The 23039-nt window shown below is 41.6% G+C and overlaps 1 protein-coding gene across 1 annotated transcript; it reads left to right on the forward strand.

The window, feature by feature from the left end:
* The first annotated feature begins 21874 nt into the window (after positions 1–21874).
* LOC122049024 (calmodulin-binding protein 25-like) lies at positions 21875–22767 on the forward strand. Its single transcript, XM_042610522.1, has one exon. The coding sequence runs from the start codon at positions 21907–21909 to the stop codon at positions 22399–22401; it is 495 nt and encodes a 164-aa protein (XP_042466456.1). The 5' UTR covers positions 21875–21906; the 3' UTR covers positions 22402–22767.
* The last annotated feature ends 272 nt before the right edge of the window (positions 22768–23039 follow it).

Consider the following 23039-nt stretch of genomic DNA (forward strand, 5'->3'; position numbering starts at 1 on the left):
TTTTGGTAGATGTTACTGTAGTGTTGTGTTTATGGGAGAGGACGTCATGGATGACGTTATTAAGTCTCCATTAAGTTGTCGAGGTTATTGTCACTGGTAAGATCCAGAGAGGGAGTTTGTGAACTTCCGGCTAAGTCTGGCTGCATACTTCTGTGGAGTGCTGCTCTATATGCTCTAGCAGAGAGAGACAGAGCTGGCTAGTCTCTTCTGACAGTATCTTTCAGTTTTTCTTTTATAATGTTGAAGCAATGTCGTATGCTGTGTTTTGAAGGAGAAAGGGAGGAATCTAGTTCCCATATCTTTTGGCCAATATATCTTCTCAGTGTAAGTTTCTCCTACTAGGAAGTAATTGTCTGATTTGTCAAGCGATCCCAAGCCCAATTAGTTCCTTGTACTGATGCTCTCCAATGCTTTAATTGATCTTCAATAGTAGGGAGAGCTTCCCAATTGAGATCGGGGTCAGATGGGTAATCTTCAAGTTCTGTTTGGATACCCCCGACTTCATTGATATCCAGCTTAACCAGATGTTTGGCTGGTTCAATATTAAGGTTAAGCCATTCCGGTGGAGATCTGTCAAAAGTACATACAATAAACGTTTCCTCTTCTTCGAGGGCCAGAGAAATAATAGTACCAAACTTTTTAGGAAAATCTTTAACAGAATCTGGATCATGTACCCAAACTTTGTATAGTAGTCCATAGTCCATCAGAAGAAAAGGAGTGATAAGTCTTCCTTTGTATGAAATTGCTTTATACCTTTCATAGTCTAAGTTGACTTTTCGGAAGGAATATAGCAACTGGCATAGACATCCGTATTTAGCAGAGTCTTCACAGGTTGGCACAATTTTCTAACATTTAAGTTTTGGGTCAAATTCTGTTTCATAGGTAATAGTTATCCCAGGAGGGGGATTTTTGTGGAAGGCCTTTAGTGCTTCACATAATTCAAAAAATGTCTGTAGTGTAGATTATTCTGCTAGGTTCCAAACGTAGGAGTTGATATCCTCGGGTATGGTGTTGGGCAGGCCCAATATATGGGCTGCAGATGTTCTTTGAGCAAAAGTTGTAGCAGCTTGTTCTTTTAACTGGGCTAGTGTTAGATAGTTGGCCCGTTGTGGTTTTTTTTCTTCTAATGTTGTGGAAGAGGAAGGAGACCCATGAGTTCCTTCAGTAATTTGTGCATATGTAGGAGGCTCTTCTGATTGTGAGCTAGTTGGCACCATAGTTGTTGTTTTTAATAAAGTGCTAATAAAGAAATTAGCACCAAGTTGAGTTCTGGCAGCATTAAAAGCTTCTTCAAGTGAATAATACCCTTTGAAGAAAGGATGTTCTAAGCCTTGTATGACCATATTTGTTTCCTCCCAAGTAGCATATACCCCAGCTTGTGGCCCAGAAAAGACAACATAACAAGAGAATTTCTTGCCTGCTGGCTTTTGTATGGTTGTTAGAAAGTAATTTGTTAAGGCATTTATGATTGCTATCTTGTGTCCTGAGCTACCAGGGATGGTAGGAATGTGCCAAATGTTATCGATCAAACAGTGTTGAATGTGATCAAGTTTGTCTCTGAATAAAGAGCGAAACTGATCTTCTTGCTGTGTAAACTGTTGTAGTTCTTGTGTTCCAAATCTTAATGTTTTAGTAGCAAACGAGGTGCGTACTTTCCTTGGTCGATCCATTACCTAAACAAAAATTGTTAGTGGAGTAAACGAGATAAAGTATCAGCTAAAGAGTTGTTAATTCCTTTTATATGTTCCCAGTGAATACGTAAACCTTTATTAATAATAGTATCTGTGAATTTTAGCCATCTCTTAGTACTTAATCCTTTAGTTTGTTGACTATACTTGACTATAGCTTCACAGTCGGTTCGAATGGTGATTTCTTGCTTATTACAAATGAATAATCGGAAGGCTTCTAGACAATAAATAACTGCTAATATTTCAAAATCTAACGAGGTAAGATGTCCTTTTTCTTGAAATTTTCCAGAGGCATATCTGCATAAGGTTTCTGTAGTTTTAGGGTCATACTTGGATGTTTTTCTAAATAAAATTCCTCCCCATCCTGTTTCACATCCATCTGTTTCGATGACTAAGTAGTCAGCATCAAGTGGGAGTGTTAACATGGGAATTGTTTTTACTAATTCTTTAATCTGTTTTACAAGTGCTATATCTTGTTGATTAAAGTGTTTTTGTCCTGTTAAAGAGGTTTTGTTGTATAAGGGGGCCGCTGATTTTTCCTATATTTTTTAAATAAGGTCTAGCATAATTTAGGAGTCCTAAAAAGGCTCTTAGAGTTTTAGTGTCTTCCATCTTATCTGGAAAAGCAAGGATTTTAGCAGAGATATGAGGTTGAAGGGCTATTTGTCCCTGTCATATCTCTGCTCCTAAGAAATCAATATGAGTAGTAGCTATTGTCATTTTCTTTCGAGAAATAATCAGACCATGTTTCTCAAATAAGTTAAATATAATATGAAGATGGGCATAATGTTCTTGTTTAGTCTTAGAGAAAACTAAAATATCATCTATATATACACAAGTGAAGAGAGAAAAATCTTGAAAAATGTCATCCATTTTCCTTTGGAATATTTGAGGAGCGACCTTGAGGCCAAAAGGCATAACAAGCCACTCAAAATGTCCTTCGGGACAGGAAAAGATTGCCCATTCAATGGACTCAGGATGCATTTTAACTTACCAAAATCCTGATTTCATGTCAAATTTTGAGTACCATTTTGAGTTTTGGATTTTATTTAAGAGTTGGTCTTTGTCAGGGATTTTATAACCGTCTTCTTGACAATTATCATTTAGTCTCTTGTAATTAAATACCATTCTAGATTGGCCACGTTTTTGTTTTGATCCTTTATTAACTATAAAAGCTGGACTTCAGTGCCTAGATGTAGACCTTTGAATGGCTCCTAAAGTTAAGAGTTGGTTAATATGCATTTTGCATTCTTCAGTTTCCCAATTTGTATATTTTAAGTCTTGGGCCTTAATTGTAAGGTCTGGATTAATGATTGATAGTTTGCAGTATACTTTATCTCTGTCCCAATATTTAGTAGGATTTTCTCCAATTATTTCTAATTTTTCTAATTTAGAAATGAGAGAGTCTAAATCAGGTTTATGTGTGTTTATTAATTGAAGTAACTGTTGTGGGAGTATAAGATCATGTGAGTGTTGGTGCAACCTTAGGTCAAGGTTGACCTGGTTGACCCGACTCGAGTTGACCTGACTCGAGTTGTATTTTGATGTTTGACGAGAACAGAAGAGTTGTATTTTGATGGGAGATTGTTGGTGCAACCTTAGGTCAAGATTGACCTGGTTGACCTGACTCGAGTTGACCTGACTCAAGTTGCATCTTGATGTTTGACAAGAATAGAAACTTGGGAAGTTGTGGGTGCAACCCTTGGTCAAGGTTGACCTGGTTGACCCGAGGTGAGTTGACTTGGCACGGAAAAGTCCAAGCAGGGAGCTTGGCACGGGAAAAGTCCAAGCAAGGAGCTTGGCACGGGAGAAAGTCCAAGTATGGAGACTTAGCACGGAGAAGTCCAAGTATGGGAACTTGGCAAGTAGAAGTCGGAGAGGGCTCGGTAGCTCGTTCTCCGGACTAGGTCAGAGAGGGCTCGGTAGCTCGTTCTCTGGACCGGAAGTGAAAGACGGAGAGGGCTTGGTAGCTCGTTCTCCGGACTAGGTCAGAGAGGGCTCGGTAGCTCGTTCTCTAGATCATGAAGGCAGATGGAAAATCCTGGTGAGTGAAGCCAGGTGAAAGTCCTGGTGAGTGAAGCCAGACAGATGGAAAGTCCTGGTGAGTGAAGTCAGGCAGACGGAAAAGTCCTGGTGAGTGAAGCCAGGCAGATTGGAAATCCTGGTGAGTGAAGCCAGGTGAAAACCCTAGTGAGTGAAGCTAGGTGAAAGTGAAAGTCCTGGTGAGTGAAGCCAGGCAGTTGGGAAGTCCTGGTGAGTGAAGCCGGGCAAGGAAAAATCAAGATGGATCAAGGCTGATCGGGCATCTGGTGTTGTGAAGGTCAAGTAGGTCAAGGGAGTGACCGGATACTTGGCACGAAGAGAAAAGTCTAAGTGGGTCAAAGGGATTGACCGGACACTTAGTAGGGAGTCTTAGCAGGTTAAGGGAGTGACCAGATGCCAAGCATGAGATACCAATAGGTCAAGGTTGACCGGATATTGGTTTGGAAGGCGTGGGACTTGGTTTGGGCAAAAACCAAGAGCTGGATCGATCAGTGGATCGATCCAGTGATACACTGGGTTATCTGATCGGTCTGGTGACCGATCAGTAACCAAACAGTGGCTCACTGTAAGCAATCTGATCGGTCACCAGACCGATCAGGAAACGATCAGAAGCAAAGAAGATGGGGAGAAGAAAGAGGGGGGATCGGTCTGTGGACCGATCCACCTGAGTCCTGATCGGTCCACAGACCGATCAGAGACAAGGCCAACTCTCTGTGAGAGTTGGCTGATCGATCCCCAGACCGATCAGATCCTCCCTGGACCGATCAGGCCATAGCCTGATCGGTCCAGGCCTAGCCGTTGTGAGTGACAACGGCTAGATCTCAGTCTTCTGTGTCTTCTTCTGCCTTCACAGGTTTGCAGGTTCAGCTATATAAAGAGTCGAGCGACTCTACAGGACCTTCTTCTTGCTTCTGCAAGTTCTTCCTAGTTCCTTCTGCGAGCTTTGCTGAGCTCATACTTTTTGAAGCTTCGCGTGAGCTTCCCTGCTGCTGGCATCCGTGAAGCTGCTGCTTCATCAACGGACTCCAGACGAGAAGGCAAGATTGTTTGTTTTTTTCATTCATATTGTTGCTTCTTCTTGTGTATTCTTGTACTCCTATTCTTGCTGGTGCAAGAAAGATTGTGGCGAGGTTTCTCCACCCAGAATGAGTATATATATTAGCCGGTTCTCCGGGGACTCATCCACCGACGGATTGATAGGCTTCGTCCACCTTACGGGCACGCCAAGGAGTAGGAGTTTATCTCCGAACCTCGTTACATCGCTGCGTGTTGAGGTTTGATCTTCTTGTCTTTGTTTCTTTGTTTTATTTTCCGCTGCGCTAACGTCAACTTGTAGAAAGAAATGAAGATTTGGGGTCAGCTATTCACACCCCCCTCTCTAGCCGCGACCATCGATCCTAACAGTGAGATCCAAGTGTCATCAGTTATAGGGCTTGACCAGCCAAGTGAGGCTAATTTTCCGAGTCTTGGTAGTCAGAAAAAGCTAGGGCACAGGTCTGGTTATCCGGTTGTGTCTTCTTACTGGGTTGTTTACAGGCATTTTTAGGAGAACATTGACAAGATGTGTTGTCTGAAGGTAGGAGTTCTATGTGGGATTTTGTAGTTAAGGAATAGACAATAGAGGGATAGTCTGATACTATTGGGGATATTATGGGTGAGGAAAAGAAAAGAGCATAATCCTTAGTTAGAAGACAAGCTCTATCTGATGCAACCAGAAAATTTAAATCTAGGATTAAATGAATATTAGGATGTAATAGTGGTTTAATCCATAGCTTAGGAAGTGAGAGTGGTGTGCCGTATTTACCACAGTTGTCATAAAACCTTAGATGGGTGTTAGTAACAAATTGCGTGCAAGCTAACTGTTGGCCATCAAATTGTGTACTTAGTAATGGTTGTGATGCTGTTTTTATAAAAGTTTTTGGTAAGACAGAAAGAAGTGTATTTTCATCTATGGTGGAGTTGGTAGCTCCACTATCTAAAAAGGCATGTAGTGTGAATTCATGGCCATGGATATTTACCAGACATTTGACTCTAATGTCTAGAGTTTTTCCTGTATTACATATACTAGAGGATTTTATAAAGACTAGATCTCGATCTATTACATCTGCTGGTGTAAGTTGTAAACCTTTACCTTTATCAAGGGTAGCCTGAGAATAAGAATGTGGAGGAAGGTTTTCTTTTATTTGTTTATCTAGGATCTCAATTTCTGTTTCTAATTTATTAATACGTGTTTCTAATACAGAAACTCTTGTTTCTAATAAAAAATTTCTAGTGCCTCCTTTAGAGAGCTGGCTAATGGGTATCGTAATAGAGAACAGTTGTTGAAGACAAAGATTACAGGCTTGTTTTTTACATATTTTGCAGGTTCCTCTTTTATCTAAAGATGGATAATAACTACAAAAGAAACAAGGAATGTTATCAGTTCCTGTTTTGAGTATCCACTCATGTAGGCAGTTAAGTTCTTCTGTAGTCTTATTGTTAAGTTGTTTAAACATTAGATTTGTATCTGGAAATGGAGAGTCTTCCCATAATTCATCTAGATTGTCTAATGTATCATAGGGTATGTAATTTTCAGGATATAGGTTATACTGCTGATGCGAGGGTTGCAAGAAAGAATTTACAAGACTGTAATAAGAAGAAGGAACAACTTCTTCTATGTCATCTACAGAAACAATAGAGTAGATGGAGGATGTATCAGAAACGTCTGATTGTACTTCTATTGAATCTAGATTTGTACAGGTAATTAGTTTTGCTTCTCGGGTATATAAATTCTTTTTATTTGGGCAGGCAGAGGATAAATGATCTAGTTCATTACAGGCAAAACATGTGATAGTATTGGCATATGTCTTCTTTGGTTTGAACTTCCGTACATGTTTTTCTTTATTTAAGTAAGGTTTCTTTTCTCTACTTTTTCTAAGATAATAAGTCTTTTTAGATTTTATTGCCTTTGGCCTTGTTACCAATTTTTTGGGTGTTCTTGATGAATGATTTAGTCTTGGTCTAGGTTGGATGAGGCCATATTGTTGAGGGGTATATATCTGGCTACAAAATCCATATTGTTGATTTTTTTAATTGCTTTTGTATATGGATATAGGTACATTTTTCTTTAAGTATGGAAATAATATGTTGAATTCTTATTCCAATGTTATCGTATTGTGGTGCTACATTCATGTCTGTCCAGGCTTTATCTATTTCCTTTCCTAAGTCTCCTGTAAGTTTGCTATATATATATATATATATATATATACTTGTCTAAAAACTAATAAACAATTTTAATTTAAACTATTATATAACTTATTTTCTAAATAAAAATAAAAAAATATTAAAAAGACATATACAAATTTTAAAATAATAAAAAAGAGCAAGATGATAAAAGTTCTCCCAAATTTTAAGATCCACTGCATATAAATTAAATACATATTTATCATTAGATAAAATAAAAATTAAATATTAAATGACAAAGTGTTATTATATTTACAAGGAACGAAGTTTTAATTTGTCATAATTTCTTTAAAAACAAATCTCTGATCGGTATTAGCACGGTTAATGTAGCGGATTTAATTTAAAAAAAAACAAATCCCATTTCATTTAAATGAACTTTTATATATATTAGTCATTGCACATACATTACATATATAATATAATATATAAATACATATAAATTAGTATCACAAATCCATAAATTATATTTGATAAGAGTGCGTTAGGCTCATATAACAGTACAACGTAAGGACTACTCTTTCACATAAAAAAATAATTTAATTTTTTATATCAGATATTAAACTGATAAAACAAATACTATACTTTAGCCAAAAGGTCGATAAAGGTATACTTTCTAATGTCGACGACTCAAGATATTTATAGAAACTTTTCCGCTCGATGTAAGACTAAAGATAATCATAACAGTACATATTTTTTATATAAAAAATAACTAGAGAAAATTACTAATGAGTCTTAAAATTATTTTTAGTATGAAAAGAAAAAAAAGATATTAACGTAATTTCATTTTGGATTTCACCAGAATTAGTTAGTAAAGAGTCGTCCACATTCTTAATAAAATAGCAAGATAGTGAGAACTTTTAAGTTGTGCCCCCTTTCGTGCCTTTGCTACACAAGTGAGGGGGCGGTCGACATGGCAATAGGGGGTGGGCCCCTCAATGTGGTCGTACCCCCTTCTCACGACATGCGGAGGCACAACATAACAATTCCTTTTATATATATATATATATATATATATATAGTATTTAGATTAAAGGAAGTGAGTTCTTTTTTAAATAATACTAGGTATTTACGGGGTGCTCACAGATGGATGTGCAACATATCAAAAAAGGATTTGACATGCTACACACCTTATACTATAAAACTCGTAAGCTCCTTGTGTATTTTTTTTTAAAGCATAGGGTTTAGGATTTATGCTTTAGGCTTTAGGGTATAGTATTTGTATTAATTTTTTTTTTAAAAAAATTACACATGGTGCTCACAAGTTGTAACATAAGGTATGCAACATATCATTTAAGACATAATTTTTTTTTGTTTATTTTTTTAAGCTCTCGGTTATGCTAATAATATTTTACATTTAAGGTTTAGGGGTTGAGTTATAGTATTAAATAAAAAAAATTGAGTATGCACAAGGTGCAACGTAAGGTCCTTAGGGTTTCATTTCTCTCTCTATATATATAATGATGTTACGTTACACGGTAAGTGTCCGTGCTTGCCATGCACAACTGAGTAGGTAGGAGCCCCCACATGCACTTGTTATGTGGGTCGTTCCCTCTTATGCGTGCATGGCAGGGGTGGACATCTACCATGCAGCGTATATAGCTATATATAATTAATATATTGCATATTGCCCCGTGCACACCTTCGCTGTGTGACTGAGAGTTATGGCACTCAGAAGTGATTTTAGTGTCTCAACTCCGAATCACTCGAGACATCTGAATCATTTTTAAGCACCTCAACTTACTCAGTCATGCACCATACTTACGAAAGTGAGGTGCACAACATATTAATTCTGCCTATATAGTTCTAATATACTATATAGCATCTTAATATAGCAAGACTACCAGAATTAAAATTGGGAGAGCCTTAGACGAGAAAGAATTGTACTATGAATGAATTTTAATATACTAAATAAAAAATCATATAAATAATAAAAAAAATTGGCTAGACTAGTAGGTCTTCTTTGGTCTTGATCATGTTTGAAAGCAGGGGAGATGACACGTTAGCTAAGTGGCATCGAGGTGGTTTGGATGTTGACTGTGTGAAGACTGTGAGCTGAGGTAATAAAGTGACACCGAGCGAACCTGCGCAGCAAAGACAGGAACTAGGAGAAGGAAGCATTAGTCGCCGGGCCAGGGAAGGAGTCCCTGACACAGACACTTCGACGCTCAAATAAGAATAATAGCCGAGCGAAAATAGAGAGGAAGATGAGCAGTAGTAGCAAATGATGTACTGTAGAAGCGGAACTTCGCATGAGCGAGCATACCTGACCAACAGAGAGAACCTCCTTTTTATACCGCCCCTCATAACTTTTGTAATTAATGAGATGACAAAGAATATTTGATGTCAGAATATATCGAGTAATGGAGTATATACGACAACCTTCCTATAGGCAGAGGCAAACTCTATTGCATGTATATGTCAAAGTAATGAAATACTTTCTAACAGGTTGTTACGATTCTCTGTCAGTATTGTCTCCTAAAGGGAGTCCGACCGGCTCTGGGTTCGACCGACCGTAGACTCGGAGTCATGCTCATGTGTGGGGAATTGGACCCCGAATGTTCGACTAGCTTTGGGGCCTGTCGAATGTAAGCTAAGGGTTATACCCATGAGTGAGAAGTTGAGTCTTGGAGATTCGACCGACTCTGGAGCTGGGAGGATATAAATTGAGAGCCTTGCATTTGGAGAAATCGGGAGCTGGACCTTGTAAGTCCAACTTGCTCTAGGGTTTCTCAGGTTTATGCTGGGGATTCGGCATCCGCTCGGACAAGATGTCCGGTCAAACTTTATGTTGGGGATTCATCTTGCACTCGACCACTACACTTGAATATAAAGTCTAGTCCAATCACACGATGTGCCTAGCATGTCCAATTAACCCTTTGGTCTGGTTGAGCAGAGCACTCGGCTGTGACACTTGACTTATTTCTGCATGACATCGTTACGATCCAAGAGTTGACCCCTTCTTGACTTAGACAGTCACATCAGCCAACTTTCTTTACATCGAACCCAACTTCAGGGGTCCCATCTTACTCGTCGTATCATTAGTCTCCCATTCAAGTCTAGAAAAATGAGGTTGTAAGCTCGACTGACTAACACTTATGTTATTTAGTGTCCTTGGCTCAAACACTCGGTCCTAGTTATGTCATTTGAGTTTATACTAGGAGCATTGCTCATTCAAATAGTTCGCAATTGTGATAAGAGTTGAGACTTATAACTCGGCCGAGTGGCACAAGAGTCTGGGATAGGCGCGAGGGCAGATTTGCTTATAATTTGGTCGATTGGCACAAGAGTCTGGGATAGATGCGAGAGCATGCTCGCTTATAACCCTGCCGAATGGCTCGGGAGTTTGGGATGGGCGTAAGGGCAAGCTTTCTTATAACTTGGCAAAATGGTGTGAGAGTAGTCTTGGATAGGCACGAGGGCAGACTCGCTTATAACTCAGCTGAGTGACATGAGAGTCTGGGACAAGCGCGAGGATAGACTCACTTATAACTCATCCGAGTAGCACAAGAGTCTGGGAAAAAAGTAAGAACATGCTCGCTTATAACTCAGTTGAGCGGCAAAAGAGTTTGGGATAGGGACAAGAGTATGCTTGCTTATAACCCAGCTAAACGGCTCAGGAGTCTGGGACAGACGTGAGGGAATGCTCGCTTATAACTCAGCCAAACGGTGTGAGTCTAGGACAAGCACGAGGGCAGACTCGCTTATAACTTAGTCAAGCGACGTGAGAGTCTGGGACAGGCGTGAGAGCATGCTCTCTTATAACCCGGTCGAACAACTTGGGAATCTGGAACATCAGAGTGAGAACATGCTTGCTTATAACTTGCTCGAGCAGCTTGAGAGTTTGGGACAGGCACAAGAGTAAGTTCACTTATAACCCGATAGAATGACTCTGGAGTCTAAGACACAGGCACGAGAGTATGCTCACTTATAACCTGATCGAATGACTCAGGATTTAGGGACATAGGCGCGAGAGTATGCTCACTTATAACCTGGCTGAATGACTTGGGAATCTGGTACATGTGCAATGGCATGCTCGCTTATAACTACGTCGAACAACTCAAGAGTCTGGGACATAGGCACGATAACATGCTCGCTTATAACCTGGTTGAACAACTCAGGAGTCTGGGACATACGCGCGAGAGCATGCTAGCTTATAACTTGGTTGAACGACTCAGGAGTCTGGGACATAGGTGTGCGAGAATGATCGCTTATAACTTGGATGAATGGCTCGAGAGTGTGGGATATAGTACGAGAGCATGCTCACTTATAATCCAACCGAACGACTCGAGAGTCTGGGACATAGGCACGAGAGCTTGCTCGCTTATAACCTGACTGAATGACTCAATAGTTTGGGACATAGGCGAGAGAGCATGCTCATTTATAACTCGGTCGAATGACTCAGAAATTTAAGACATATGCACGAGAGCATACTCGCTTATAACCCAGTTGAACGACTCGAGAGTCTGGAACATTTAAGTATCTCGGGTAAGTTTTGATGTGATCAACCGGGTTAAGTTAGGTCATACTTGTCTTTGATGCCTTATGTCTAAGTGTGCAAGAACATAGGAGCACAAGAAGTTGAGCAGAAGATATAGCAAGCGACAAGCATGACACGGGAAAGGAGCCGATGGGCTCGGTGCATCCGAGGGATGAGGTATTGCGGAAGAGTATACCGGTGGATGAGAAGAACGTGCACGATATTTGAGGGATGAGAAGCCAGGGACAAAGCCTGCTCAAGGAGAAAGTTGGAGTTACGTTCAAGTGAACTCAACTCCGGTTGACCAGAGCATCACCCATGCAAAGAAAATTAGCTAAGGAGCTGATCTACCTTAGGGAAGGCGCTGTCAATGACTTGGAAGGCATTTTCCATGAAAAGTGTCGAATGTGCCTTCCAGCCTGTTGAAGGTGCCTTCTAGTGACCGTTAGCCAAAGATAAAGTTTTATCTTTGGCGATAAAACTTCTCTAATTAAAGGCGTCTTGAACCCTATTGAAGGCGCATTCCAACTTTGGATAGAGTTTTTCAGGAGTTATAAAAAGACCCCTAGAGTTAGGAAATAGACAACAACTTAACCACAACTTCTGTAATCACTTTCTAGTCCTTTTCTAAGTTGTCAACGTTTGTAAGAGGCTACTTCGCCTTCAACAAAGGAGATTTCTAGTGGAGCTTCTTCAACACCTTGGATTAACAACCACGTAGGTTGTAACTAAGTAAATCTAGCTTTCTTACTATTTTCTCAGAAGTTGTTAATTTTATGCATTATTATTTTATTTAATTAATTGTGCTACCTAACCAAGTTGAAAGATCGAGAAAGGAGTTGCTTAATTTTTGTGTAGGTAATTCATCCTCCTCTTGGCAGCCGTACGAGACCAACAAGTGGTATTAGAGCCTAACCGCTTCAGAATGACTAACCACTGATCGAAGCAAATAAGATGATGTCCGAAACAAGTATCCATCCGCCTAAGTTCAAGGGAGACTTCACCCATTGGAAGAATAAAATAGAGATATATTTCAAAATAGATTTTGATATTTTTCTAATTTTAAAAAATAGTTTTGTAGTACCTACCAACAACAACGACGATCTAAAGAAAGAGGACAATTGGACAAAGAAGGAACAAGTTGAATTTATCGCTAATGAAAAAGTAAAATTCCATCTGCTGAGTGTGTTGCCACCACAAGAGGTCAATAGGATTGGAGTCTATAAGTCTGTAAAAGATATGTGGGAAAAATTTCTGGAGCTTCACGAAGGATCCTCCAAAGCTAAGCTTTCAAGAAGAGATCTACTTCGAAATCAACTAACAAATCTTCGATTGAAGGAAGGTGAAACACCCCCTTAACTACACGCCAAGCTAAAGGAGTTAATCACCGAACTTACGAATCTCGGAGAAAAGTTAACCAATCTAGATTCGCTAAGGTATGCATTTAATGCTACGAGGTAGGGGCATGTCTTTTAACACCTTTAGTTTGGTCGGATTTCCCTCGATACCCCGTTCAGCGATGATATATCCGAGGAAGCATCCACTCTTAGTGCCGAACAGACACTTGCTTAGGTTCAGCTTCATCCCGTATGTCCTCAAGGTTCGACATGTTTTTTCGATATCCGCACATAGATCAGTAGCTCGGACTGACTTTATTAATATGTCATCGATGTATACCTCCAAGTTGCAGTCGATCTGCTTCCAAAACACCTTATTCATTAGTCTCTAGTCAGTGGCACAAGCGTTCTTCAGTCTGAACGGCATGACGTTGTAGCAGAATGTTCTATCAGTTGTGATAAAGCTAACTTTTTTTCTGATCTTCCTTGGCAAGCGGTACTTGGTGGTAGCTTTGATACGCGTCGAGCATGCAGATCAACTTGTAGTTTGCCGTATAGTCCACCATCTGGTCTATCCAGGACAGCGGGCACGCCTTGTTCAAGTAGCCGAAGTCGATGCATACCCATCATTTGTTGCCCGACTTAGAGACCAACACGACATTAGCGAGCTAGCTCGGGAACTAAACTTCTCGAATGTGGCCGACCTCAAGTAATTTCTCTATTTCTACCCAGATGATCAGGTTTTGTTTCACGCTGAAGTCCCTTTTCCACTATTTCACGGATCGGGTGTCCTGTTGGATATGAAGCTCGTGCCGGGCAACGCTCGGCGAGATTCCGAGGAGATCGTGGGTTGATTAGGAGAACACGTCATGATTCCGCCTAAGACAGGCAGACTATTCTTCTTTTCTCTCTCTCTCTCTCTCCAGGTTGGCTACAATGAAGGTGGTCGCTTCCGACCTGCTTGGGTGAATATGGATTTCTTCCTTTTCTTCATAAACCATTGTGGGGGGGGCTTCTCAATGATGGCGTTCACCTATAAGTGTGGGTTTTTCCGTGCAATCTTTGTTTCTGATCTGAGCATCTCGACGTAGCATCACCAAGTGACCAATTGGTCACCTTTGACTTCTCCCACCTTGTCGCCCACCGAGAACTTAATCTCCTGACAGTAGGTGGACACTACCGCCTTGAACTCGTTGAGGGCCGGTCGTCCTAATATAATGTTGTAGGCCGACGGTGTGTCTATCACAATGAAGTTTGTGGTCCTTGTCCTCTTCAGGAGCTCCTCGCCAAGTGAGATGGCTAGCCTGATCTGACCGATCGACAACACTTTATTGCCAGTAAATCGTAGAGCGGGGTTGTCATCGGCAGCAACTCGCTCTAATAGATTTGCAACTGATATAATGCCTTCTTGTATATGATGTTCATCGAACTCCCTGTATCAACAAAAATTCGATGGATTTTATAATTGACAATTACTGCTTGGATGATCAGTGCATCGTCATGAGAAATTTCCACTCCTTCTAAATCTCTAGGCCGAAACTAATCTCGGGTCCTTCAGCTCTCTCCCTGTTGCAGCCAACAGTGTGGATCTCGAGTCACTGAGCATGTGACTTCCTTGCTCAATTATAATCTCCGCTGGTCGGCCCTCCGGCAATCATTCCTATCTCTCCCTAAGCGGTGTTACTCCGGTTCTCTTCCTCCCGTGTCAACGGTTTGCTCTGCTCAGTAAAGACTCGGGTGAGACTTTGATTACTACCATGATGAAGCCGATGGTGGCATGGTTCGGCTATTGTTCTTTCTTCTTCTCTTCAGACGGTTGATCGACGCCTTTGTCGCCGATCAGATGATGGGGATCGACGACGATATCCTCGCGAGGCTGGTCTGCTAGCTGCCAGGTCATGACAGTCCCGGGTGTTGTGCGTCGCCGACTGGTGAAAGGAGCAAAACATCGGCGTCCACATCTTGCCTTTTGCAACCTTTGGATGAGTGGTCGCTAAATGCTGCACGACATGTGTCTTGGGCTCGTGTGGCGGGGCTCTTGATCAAGGCCCCTTGGGGGGTTGATGACTGCTCTGCTGTTGTCGTTTAGATGCTCCTATGGGCTAGGCGGGTTGTTAGAGTGTATACTAAAAGTCTAGCTTTTTGTAAATATTTATTTTGAAATAAAGAATCACATTGGTCAAATGTCTACATTTATATGCTAAGTGTAGTTGTTCAATTAATTTATATTGTAGATAACATAATGTGTGGTGTCACACACAGAAGATCATGTTATCAGTTCCTTATAAATTATAAATAGTAGCTCACGACTAAGATGGATAGGAACAAACTATTGGAATAGTCGTAGTGTAATTTGGTATTAGTTTATCTTGACTATAAAATTACACTAGTACACTCTGAGTGTATTGAGCAGGACCATTTGAGGTAGTTTTCTTTTATACTGACTCTTTAAAAGAACAAATACCTCTGTTATTATGGAAGTGTGTGCTCTTAATCATGATATAATAACAAGCACGTATACTTAATATTTATTTCTTTAATTTATCAAAGGGTATGATTTAGTTTGATAAATCAATAGGCCCAATAAGTTGGGAAATGATATTATTTATATGGTGTGTTGTTGATTATAGAATGAAACTGTGTCCTAGGAATCTAGGTTGATGATGTCCCCTTGAGGAGCTCAAAAAAATTGTCATGTAAACCCTGTAGGTGGATTTAGTCTAACATGACGATAAGGTTGAGTGGTACTACTCTTGGAGCTAGATATTAATTAAGTGAGTTGTCAGTAACTCATTTAATTAGTGAACATTCAATATCTTAAACACAGGGAGACTAACACACTCATGATAAGAAGGAGCCCAAAATATAATTTGGAATTGGTGTGGTAATTCAATAATAGCTCTTTAATGGTATGAGTTATTATTGATGAACTTAAGTTGGGTGTTCGGGGTGAACACGAGAAGCTCAAGTTCATCGGGAGACTATAACCAATTACTTCTCTCGGTCCCTATTGTAATTTCTTGTATATAGCCTTATATCCACCCAAAACCTAGCCTCTTAGCCCATGCTAGGGGCCGACACCTATCCTTGCTTGGAGCCCAATCAAGGGGCCGGCCAAGCCAAGCTTGGAGCTAAGGCTAGGGCCGGCCAAGCCTTGCTTGGTGCCAAGCAAGGGGTCGGTCAAGTATGAAAAGGGAAGAGGGTTTTTATTAAAAATAAAATTTTGATAAAATCTTTCCTTTTATGTTTTTATCCACATGGTTTTAAAAGAGAGTTTTAAATTTTAAAATCTTTCCTTTTATAGATTTTCTACAAAGGATTAAAAGAAATATTGGAAATCTTTCCTTATTTGTAGTTATCTATAATGTGAAAGTAAGATTTTAATTTTTTGATAAAACTTTCTTTTTTTGTAACCATGATATAAAAGGAGTTTTATTTTAAGATCTTATCTTTTATAGATATCTATAAAAGGATTTAAAAGAGAGATATTTTAATTTATAAAATATTCCTTTTATAACCAACCACAAAAGATATTTTAATTTTTGTTTAAAATCTTTCCTTGATTGTTTAAACATATGGTGGCCGACCATAGAGAGGAATAAAAGGAAGTTTTATTTTTGTTATAAAACTTTCCTTTTTTGGATTCACCAAAGAATATAAAAGAGGGGGAGAGGGTGCCTTCATGAGATACACAACTTATTCTATTGTTCCTCTCCTCCATCCTTGGTGGCCGACCCTACCTCTTCTCTTTCTCTTCTTCATTGTGGCCGGTGGCATCATCTCTTGTGGAGCTCTTGATGGCCGATAGCTTGGAGGTGAAGAAGTAGAGAAAGGAGGTATTGTTTTCTAGCATCCCTTGGAGCATTGTGGTGGTGGCTGAAACTTGGAAGCAAGGAAGCCTTTGGTGGTTTTCTTCTTGGTAGATCGTCGCCCACACTACGTCCAAGAAAAGAAGAGGAATACAATAGAAGATCAAGAGGTTGTTGCTTGCAAAGAAAGGTATAACTAGTAGTTTTATTTCGCATTATACTAGTTTTCTTTGTATGGATTTTGAAATACCAAACACAAGAGGCTAACGATTCGAGGTTTTGAATTTATGATTCGAGTTTGTGTTTCTTTTGTTTTTTCGATCTTATGATTCGATTGTTCTTAATGGTTAAACTTAGGGTTACTATAAGGAGATTAAATATTGAATTTCGTTGAAAGGCTTTGTCTAGGAAGTGGTGGATGATCCTATACCCAAGAAGGCCTAGTGCCTCGCCATGTTTAACCTGGAAGCCGATCTCTGAAATAAATATTTAATCGAATTTGTAACATGAGTGGATTTGGATTAATAATGTTAAGCATCATTTGTGATCCAAGTCTAAACCTCTAAGAACAGATAAGTTGAATTTGGAATCAATAATGTTAAGTTCTGTTTGCGATTCCAAATTTAATTTCTAAAGAACACAATAGGTTGTTAGGAATGATTCAGGAGTTGTATAAAATTTTTGTACAGGGGAACGAGTACGATATTCCGAGTAGCAACCAACAATGTCTCCTTCTTCCTTGCCGCTTAGGTTTCTTCTGTTAGGATCGATGGTCGTGGCTAGAGAGGGGGGGTGTGAATAGCCGCCCCAAATCGTTTGTTTCTTTCTACAAATCGAGGTTAGCGCAGTGGAAATAAACAATAGAAACGACAACGGAGAATAGCAAACCTCAAACTCGTCGATGTAACGAGGTTCGGAGATGAAACTCCTACTCCTCGGCGTGTCCGTAAGGTGGACGAGCCCTATCAATCCGTCGGTGGATGAGTCCCCGGAGAACCGGCTAATAAATACTCCTTGTGGGTGGAGAAACCTCGCCACAATAGCTTGCAACAGCAATATGGAAATACAAAGAAGAGCAAGACAAAATACACAATGAATGTACAAATACTCGCTTGCCTTCTCGTCGACTGAAGTCCCGGATGAAGCACCAACTTCACGGACGAATGCCAACAAGCAACTCAGTCAAAGAAGCTCACCCGAATCTTCGGAGCTCAGCAAAGCTCAAGAGCACAGTCAGGAGTAGGAAGAAGAAGAGTTACAGTACTTTTCTATAGAAGCCCTCAGCCTCTTTTATACCTGCATCCATCTGCGAAGAAGAAGCCAGAAGACAGAGATCTAGCCGTTGTCACTCACAACGGCTAGGCCTGGACCGATCAGGCTCCATCCTGATCGGTCCAGGAGGTCCCTGATCGGTCTGTGGACCGATCAGGCCCTATACTGATCGGTCCCCAGACCGATCAGCCAACTCTCTGTGAGAGTTGGCTTCGAGGCCTGATCGGTCTGTGGACCGATCAGGTTTCAGGTGGATCGGTCCACAGACCGATCCCCTTCCCTTTCTCCCGAACTTCTTGCCTTCTGATCGTTGTTTCCTGATCGGTCTGCAGACCGATCAGATAACACTCAGTAGGCTACTGTTTGGTTACTGATCGATCACCAGACCGATCCAGATACCCAGTGTATCACTGGATCGATCCACTGATCGATCCAGAGCTTGGTTTTTGCCCAAACCAAGTCCCAAGTCTTCCAAACCAACATCCGGTCAACCTTGACCTGTTGGTACATCATGCTTAGCATCCGGTCACTCCCTTGACCTGCTAAGACCTTCACAACACCAGATGTCCGATCAGCCTTGCTCCATCTGGATTTTTCCTTGCCCGGCTTCACTCACCAGGACTTCCCAACTGCCTGGCTTCACTCACCAGGACTTTCACCAATTGCCTGGCTTCACTCACCAGGACTTTCACTTTCACCTAGCTTCACTCACTAGGGTTTTCACCTGGCTTCACTCACCAGGATTTCCAATCTGCCTGGCTTCACTCATCAGGACTTTTCCGTCTGCCTGGCTTCACTCACCAGGACTTTCCATCTGCCTGGCTGATCTAGAGAACGAGCTACCGAGCCCTCTCTGTCTTTCACTTCCGGTCCAGAGAACGAGCTACCGAGCCCTCTCTGACATAGTCCGGAGAACGAGCTACCGAGCCCTCTCCGACTTCCACTTGCCAAGTTCCCATACTTGGACTTCTCCGTGCCAAGTCTCCATACTTGGACTTTCTCCAGTGCCAAGCTCCCTGCTTGGACTTTTCCCGTGCCAAGTCAACTCACCTCGGGTCAACCAGGTCAACTTTGACCAAGGGTTGCACCCACAACCTCCCAAGTTTCTGTTCTTGTCAAACATCAAGATACAACTTGAGTCAGGTCAACTCGAGTAAGGTCAACCAGGTCAACCTTGACCTAAGGTTGCTCCAACAATCTCCCATCAAAATACAACTCTTCTGTTCTCGTCAAACATCAAAATACAACTCGAGTCAGGTCAACTCGAGTCGGGTCAACCAGGTCAACCTTGACCTAAGGTTGCACCAACATCTTCCACGTTGATGTATTCATTGGACTTCTTTTGTAGGTGGCCAAAGTCCCTCGGCGGTCACCGAATGAGTGACCGGAAGAACTCTCCTTCAGTGAGTCCTTGGGTGAAGGTGTTCACCAACACGTCCGAGGAGACTGCTGGGATGCCCATCGCCACTTGATTGAAGCGCTGGATATAGGCCCTCAGTGCCTCTCAGGGCCCCTGCTTCAGCGAGAATAGATTCACACTCATTTTCTGGCGTCGGCGACTGCTAGCGAAATGATGTAGGAAGGCCGCTCGAAAGTCTTTGAAGTTGTGGATCGAGCTGCTCGGTAATCGTTTAAACCAACATTGCACTGATCCAACTAGCGTGGTGAGGAAGACTTGACATTTCACCTCATCCGTATATTGGTGAAGTGTGGCTGCGTTATTAAACTTGGCCAAATGGTCATCGGGGTTGGTCGTTCCATTATATTCCCCGATCACCAATGGGGTGTAATGCTTCGGCAGAAGGTTATTTAGAATCCCTTTCAAAAACTGCTGCTTGACCCGCTCAGGTGAATCATCTTCTCTGAGTGCCTTCCTTTTCCTTGTGTCTTGAGCAAGTGCCTCATCCGAGGAAGATCCCCGATCTCTATTCACTCGACCCCTTTCTTCTGCTGGAGTCTATAACAAAGCTCGATGGTATGAGATCGACGTATTAGGGACTTCCCCATAGGTGCTGATCGACTTTTTTGTTTGGTTCCAGAGTGAAAATTTGTTCCGCTCGATCTCCTCGTTCATCCTGGCGACTTGTCTCTAAGGCTGCAGGCTCTTATGCTTGGCGTTCAGCCAATGCCTGTTGGCGCTCGACAAATGCCTAATGTTGCTATTACTCTACTATCTTTGCCACTCGAGCCTGTATCAATGTGTTGAGCTCCTCTTACGCCAGTATCACTGTTGTGAATCGTTCAACATCTTCCATTTTCTCGTTCGGATGCAGGTTATTTTTCCACAAACGACGCCAAAATGTTCCTATCCGAAAGTGTGAAACTGGAAAGTCGAGGATGTGACGACTCTGCTGACTGGATGAAGACCTCGCTCCTCTCTGCAAAACAAAACCAAATCAGGGAAGGGATTCCTGACGTTGGCCCTCCGACGCTAAGTTAGAAACAGAAGAAGAAGAGAGTGAAAATATTAGGGACAAAGATTCATCTTGCCTTTCTTCATATCTATCATACTCTTTTATACCTGTCTTAGTGACCTTTTATATTATCCTGTTTAATGATATTAATTTATAGATAGAAGGTATCTTTGTCTTGGTTTCTCCGTATTCAATGATGGATGAAGTGTTCTCTTTTGTTTTCTCCTCCCCTTATTAAGTATCTATTTTTTTTTCTCTTTTATTATATCGGTTCATTATTCACCGTCAATGATATATCCCGAGCCGGACCTTGCTCGACCCGCTCTCCTACCAATCGGCCTATGTATCCTCCTCTCGCTCGGGTGACGCGGTTGAGCCACGTTGATCATCTTGACTTTGACCTCCACCGTGGTCGTTGACCCGTGCCAGATGGGCTCATCTTTACTGCCGCATCAACATGTATATGTCAAAGTAATAGAATATTTCCTAATAGGTTGTTATGATTCTCTATTAATGTTGTTTCTTAAAGGGAATCCAATCGGTTCCGGGGTCGATCGACTGTACACTAGAAGTCATGCTCATGTGTGGGAAACTGGACCCCAGATGTTCGACTAGCTCTGGGGCTTGGCGGATGTAAGTTGAGGATCATGCCTATGAGTGGGAAGCCGAGTCTTAGAGGTCTGACTTGCTTTGGGGCCAGGCGAATCTAAATTGAGAGCCTTGCATTTGGAGAAATGGGAAGCTAGACCCTGTAAGTCCGACTGACTCAGGGGCAGCTAGGTTTTATGTTGGGGATTCGACATTCGTTCGGATAAAATGTCCGGTCGGACTTTATATTAGGTATTCATCTTGCACTCAATTGCTACATTTGAATAAAGAATCTAGTCAAGCCGCGCGATGTGCCTAGTATGCCCGATCAATCATTTGATCCGATCGACCATAGGTCTTAGCGATAACACTTGACTTATTTCGATATGACATCGATAAAACCTAACAATTGACCCCTTTTTAATTTTGACCGCATATATGCCAACTTTTTTTTTTTTTTTTTTTTTTGACATCAAACGGGATCTCATCTTAGTCACCGTATCAGGTCTCTTATCTTCGTTTAAGGAATGAATGCAAACTCAGGTCAGTTAAGATCAAGTGGTTTTCATAAACAACCTGGTTTAGCTTGCTCGATCGTTCGATATGGCAACTCAAGTCATCGACTTTATGCGTCTGACTTTTCATAACCTTGAAAAGTCAAACGGTATGCGTTTGATCACTCTGGGACAGGCCGACGACTGAGCCGTGATGTTCTAACTTCTAAGTCAAAAACCACAGCCTGCCATGCATTATGAGTGGTTCGATTCCATGGCCCTACCTTGCGATGGAGATGTGCGCTAGGGTTGACTTTATTTAATCTCAGCACTTGACTTTGCTTGCAGGACATAAAGCAGCAGCCGCCAATTGCAAACAGGACGAGTGGGAGAGGGTGGGTGGAGAGTGGCTTTGAAGTCAAACTCAGAGAAGATAACAAATGCACTATCCGCCCTTTCACCTCTATAGTAAACAGAACAAGTATAAGAGGACGCTCTACCACTGCCGGCTTTAAATGCTATCCTTCTCTTCTCCTTCTACTCGAGTTATTGGACCAAAGCCATGGCGGAGGATCGCCTCCCATCTATCAACGCCTGCATCGAGAACGACGCCCTCGCCGGCGCAGCAGGGTTGCCCCTCCTCTCCGGCCCATCCTCCTCCGTCGCCTTCTCCCCGCTCGGTTTCCTCTCCTCCTCCCCCTTCCTTCTCCCGCTCCCCCTCGCTGGCAGCCCGCCGCTCCGCCTCCGTGACCCTCCCTCCCTGCGGATCGGGAAGAAGCGCAAGCCGCGGGCGTGCAAGCGCTGGCCGACCGCTTACATCGCCGCCGACCCGGCCAACTTCCGCCAGATGGTCCAGCAGGTGACCGGAGTTGATGCCCACGGCGGTGCGGAGGGGTCTCGGGCCCAGGATCCGCAGCTTCCCGCCGTCCAGGGGGGCGGCTTCGTTCCGACGCTGGACGTGCCGGCGTGCTTGCTGAACCGGCTCGAGCAGGATACTGCGACTGGACCGGCCGATTACGGCTGGGTTTTCTCGGACTTGGACCCGGTCCTCATCTGAGACCCGAATCCGCTTTGGGTATTTTATCGAACATTTGATGGGCATCGAACGGTTCTGAGTAATTTTAGTATTACAAGAGTAGCCGTGCAGTTTGTATGCCAGCTGTGTGAATGAATTTTCAAAAGAAAAAGAAAACACATATACACAAAAAAAAAAAAAAAAGAAATAGTGATGAGAATAAAAAAGCGAAATGAATAATTTTAAAATAAAATCTGTAATAAACTCGTAATGTAATTCCATGTTTGAAATTAGCGTTGTCGGGTCCAGTTCCGATCGGATGGAAATAAATATCTTTTATAAAAAACCCCAAACGATTCGAATCTAAACTTAGCTCAAGATCCGAAATTCGAACTCGCATAATTCAACCAACCCCAAAAAAACTTTTTTATTATTTTAATATAATTCTTTATTTTTTATCCTAATATTTTATTATTATTATACTAACTTTCTATTATTTATTTATGTAAATAAAATATCATAATTTTTAAAATAAAAACTTTTAAAAACCCTAAATTCTAATTAAATTTTAATTTGATATTTTTATTGGATTGGCCTATGGGACTATTTTTGACGCCCCTGCTTGAAATGTTCTTTTTAGCGGGAAAAAGAACGATGCCAAATTCAACGAATAACATTTT

The sequence above is a fragment of the Zingiber officinale genome, chromosome 2B (assembly GCF_018446385.1).
Source record: "Zingiber officinale cultivar Zhangliang chromosome 2B, Zo_v1.1, whole genome shotgun sequence".
Classification (NCBI taxonomy): Eukaryota; Viridiplantae; Streptophyta; class Magnoliopsida; order Zingiberales; family Zingiberaceae; genus Zingiber; species Zingiber officinale.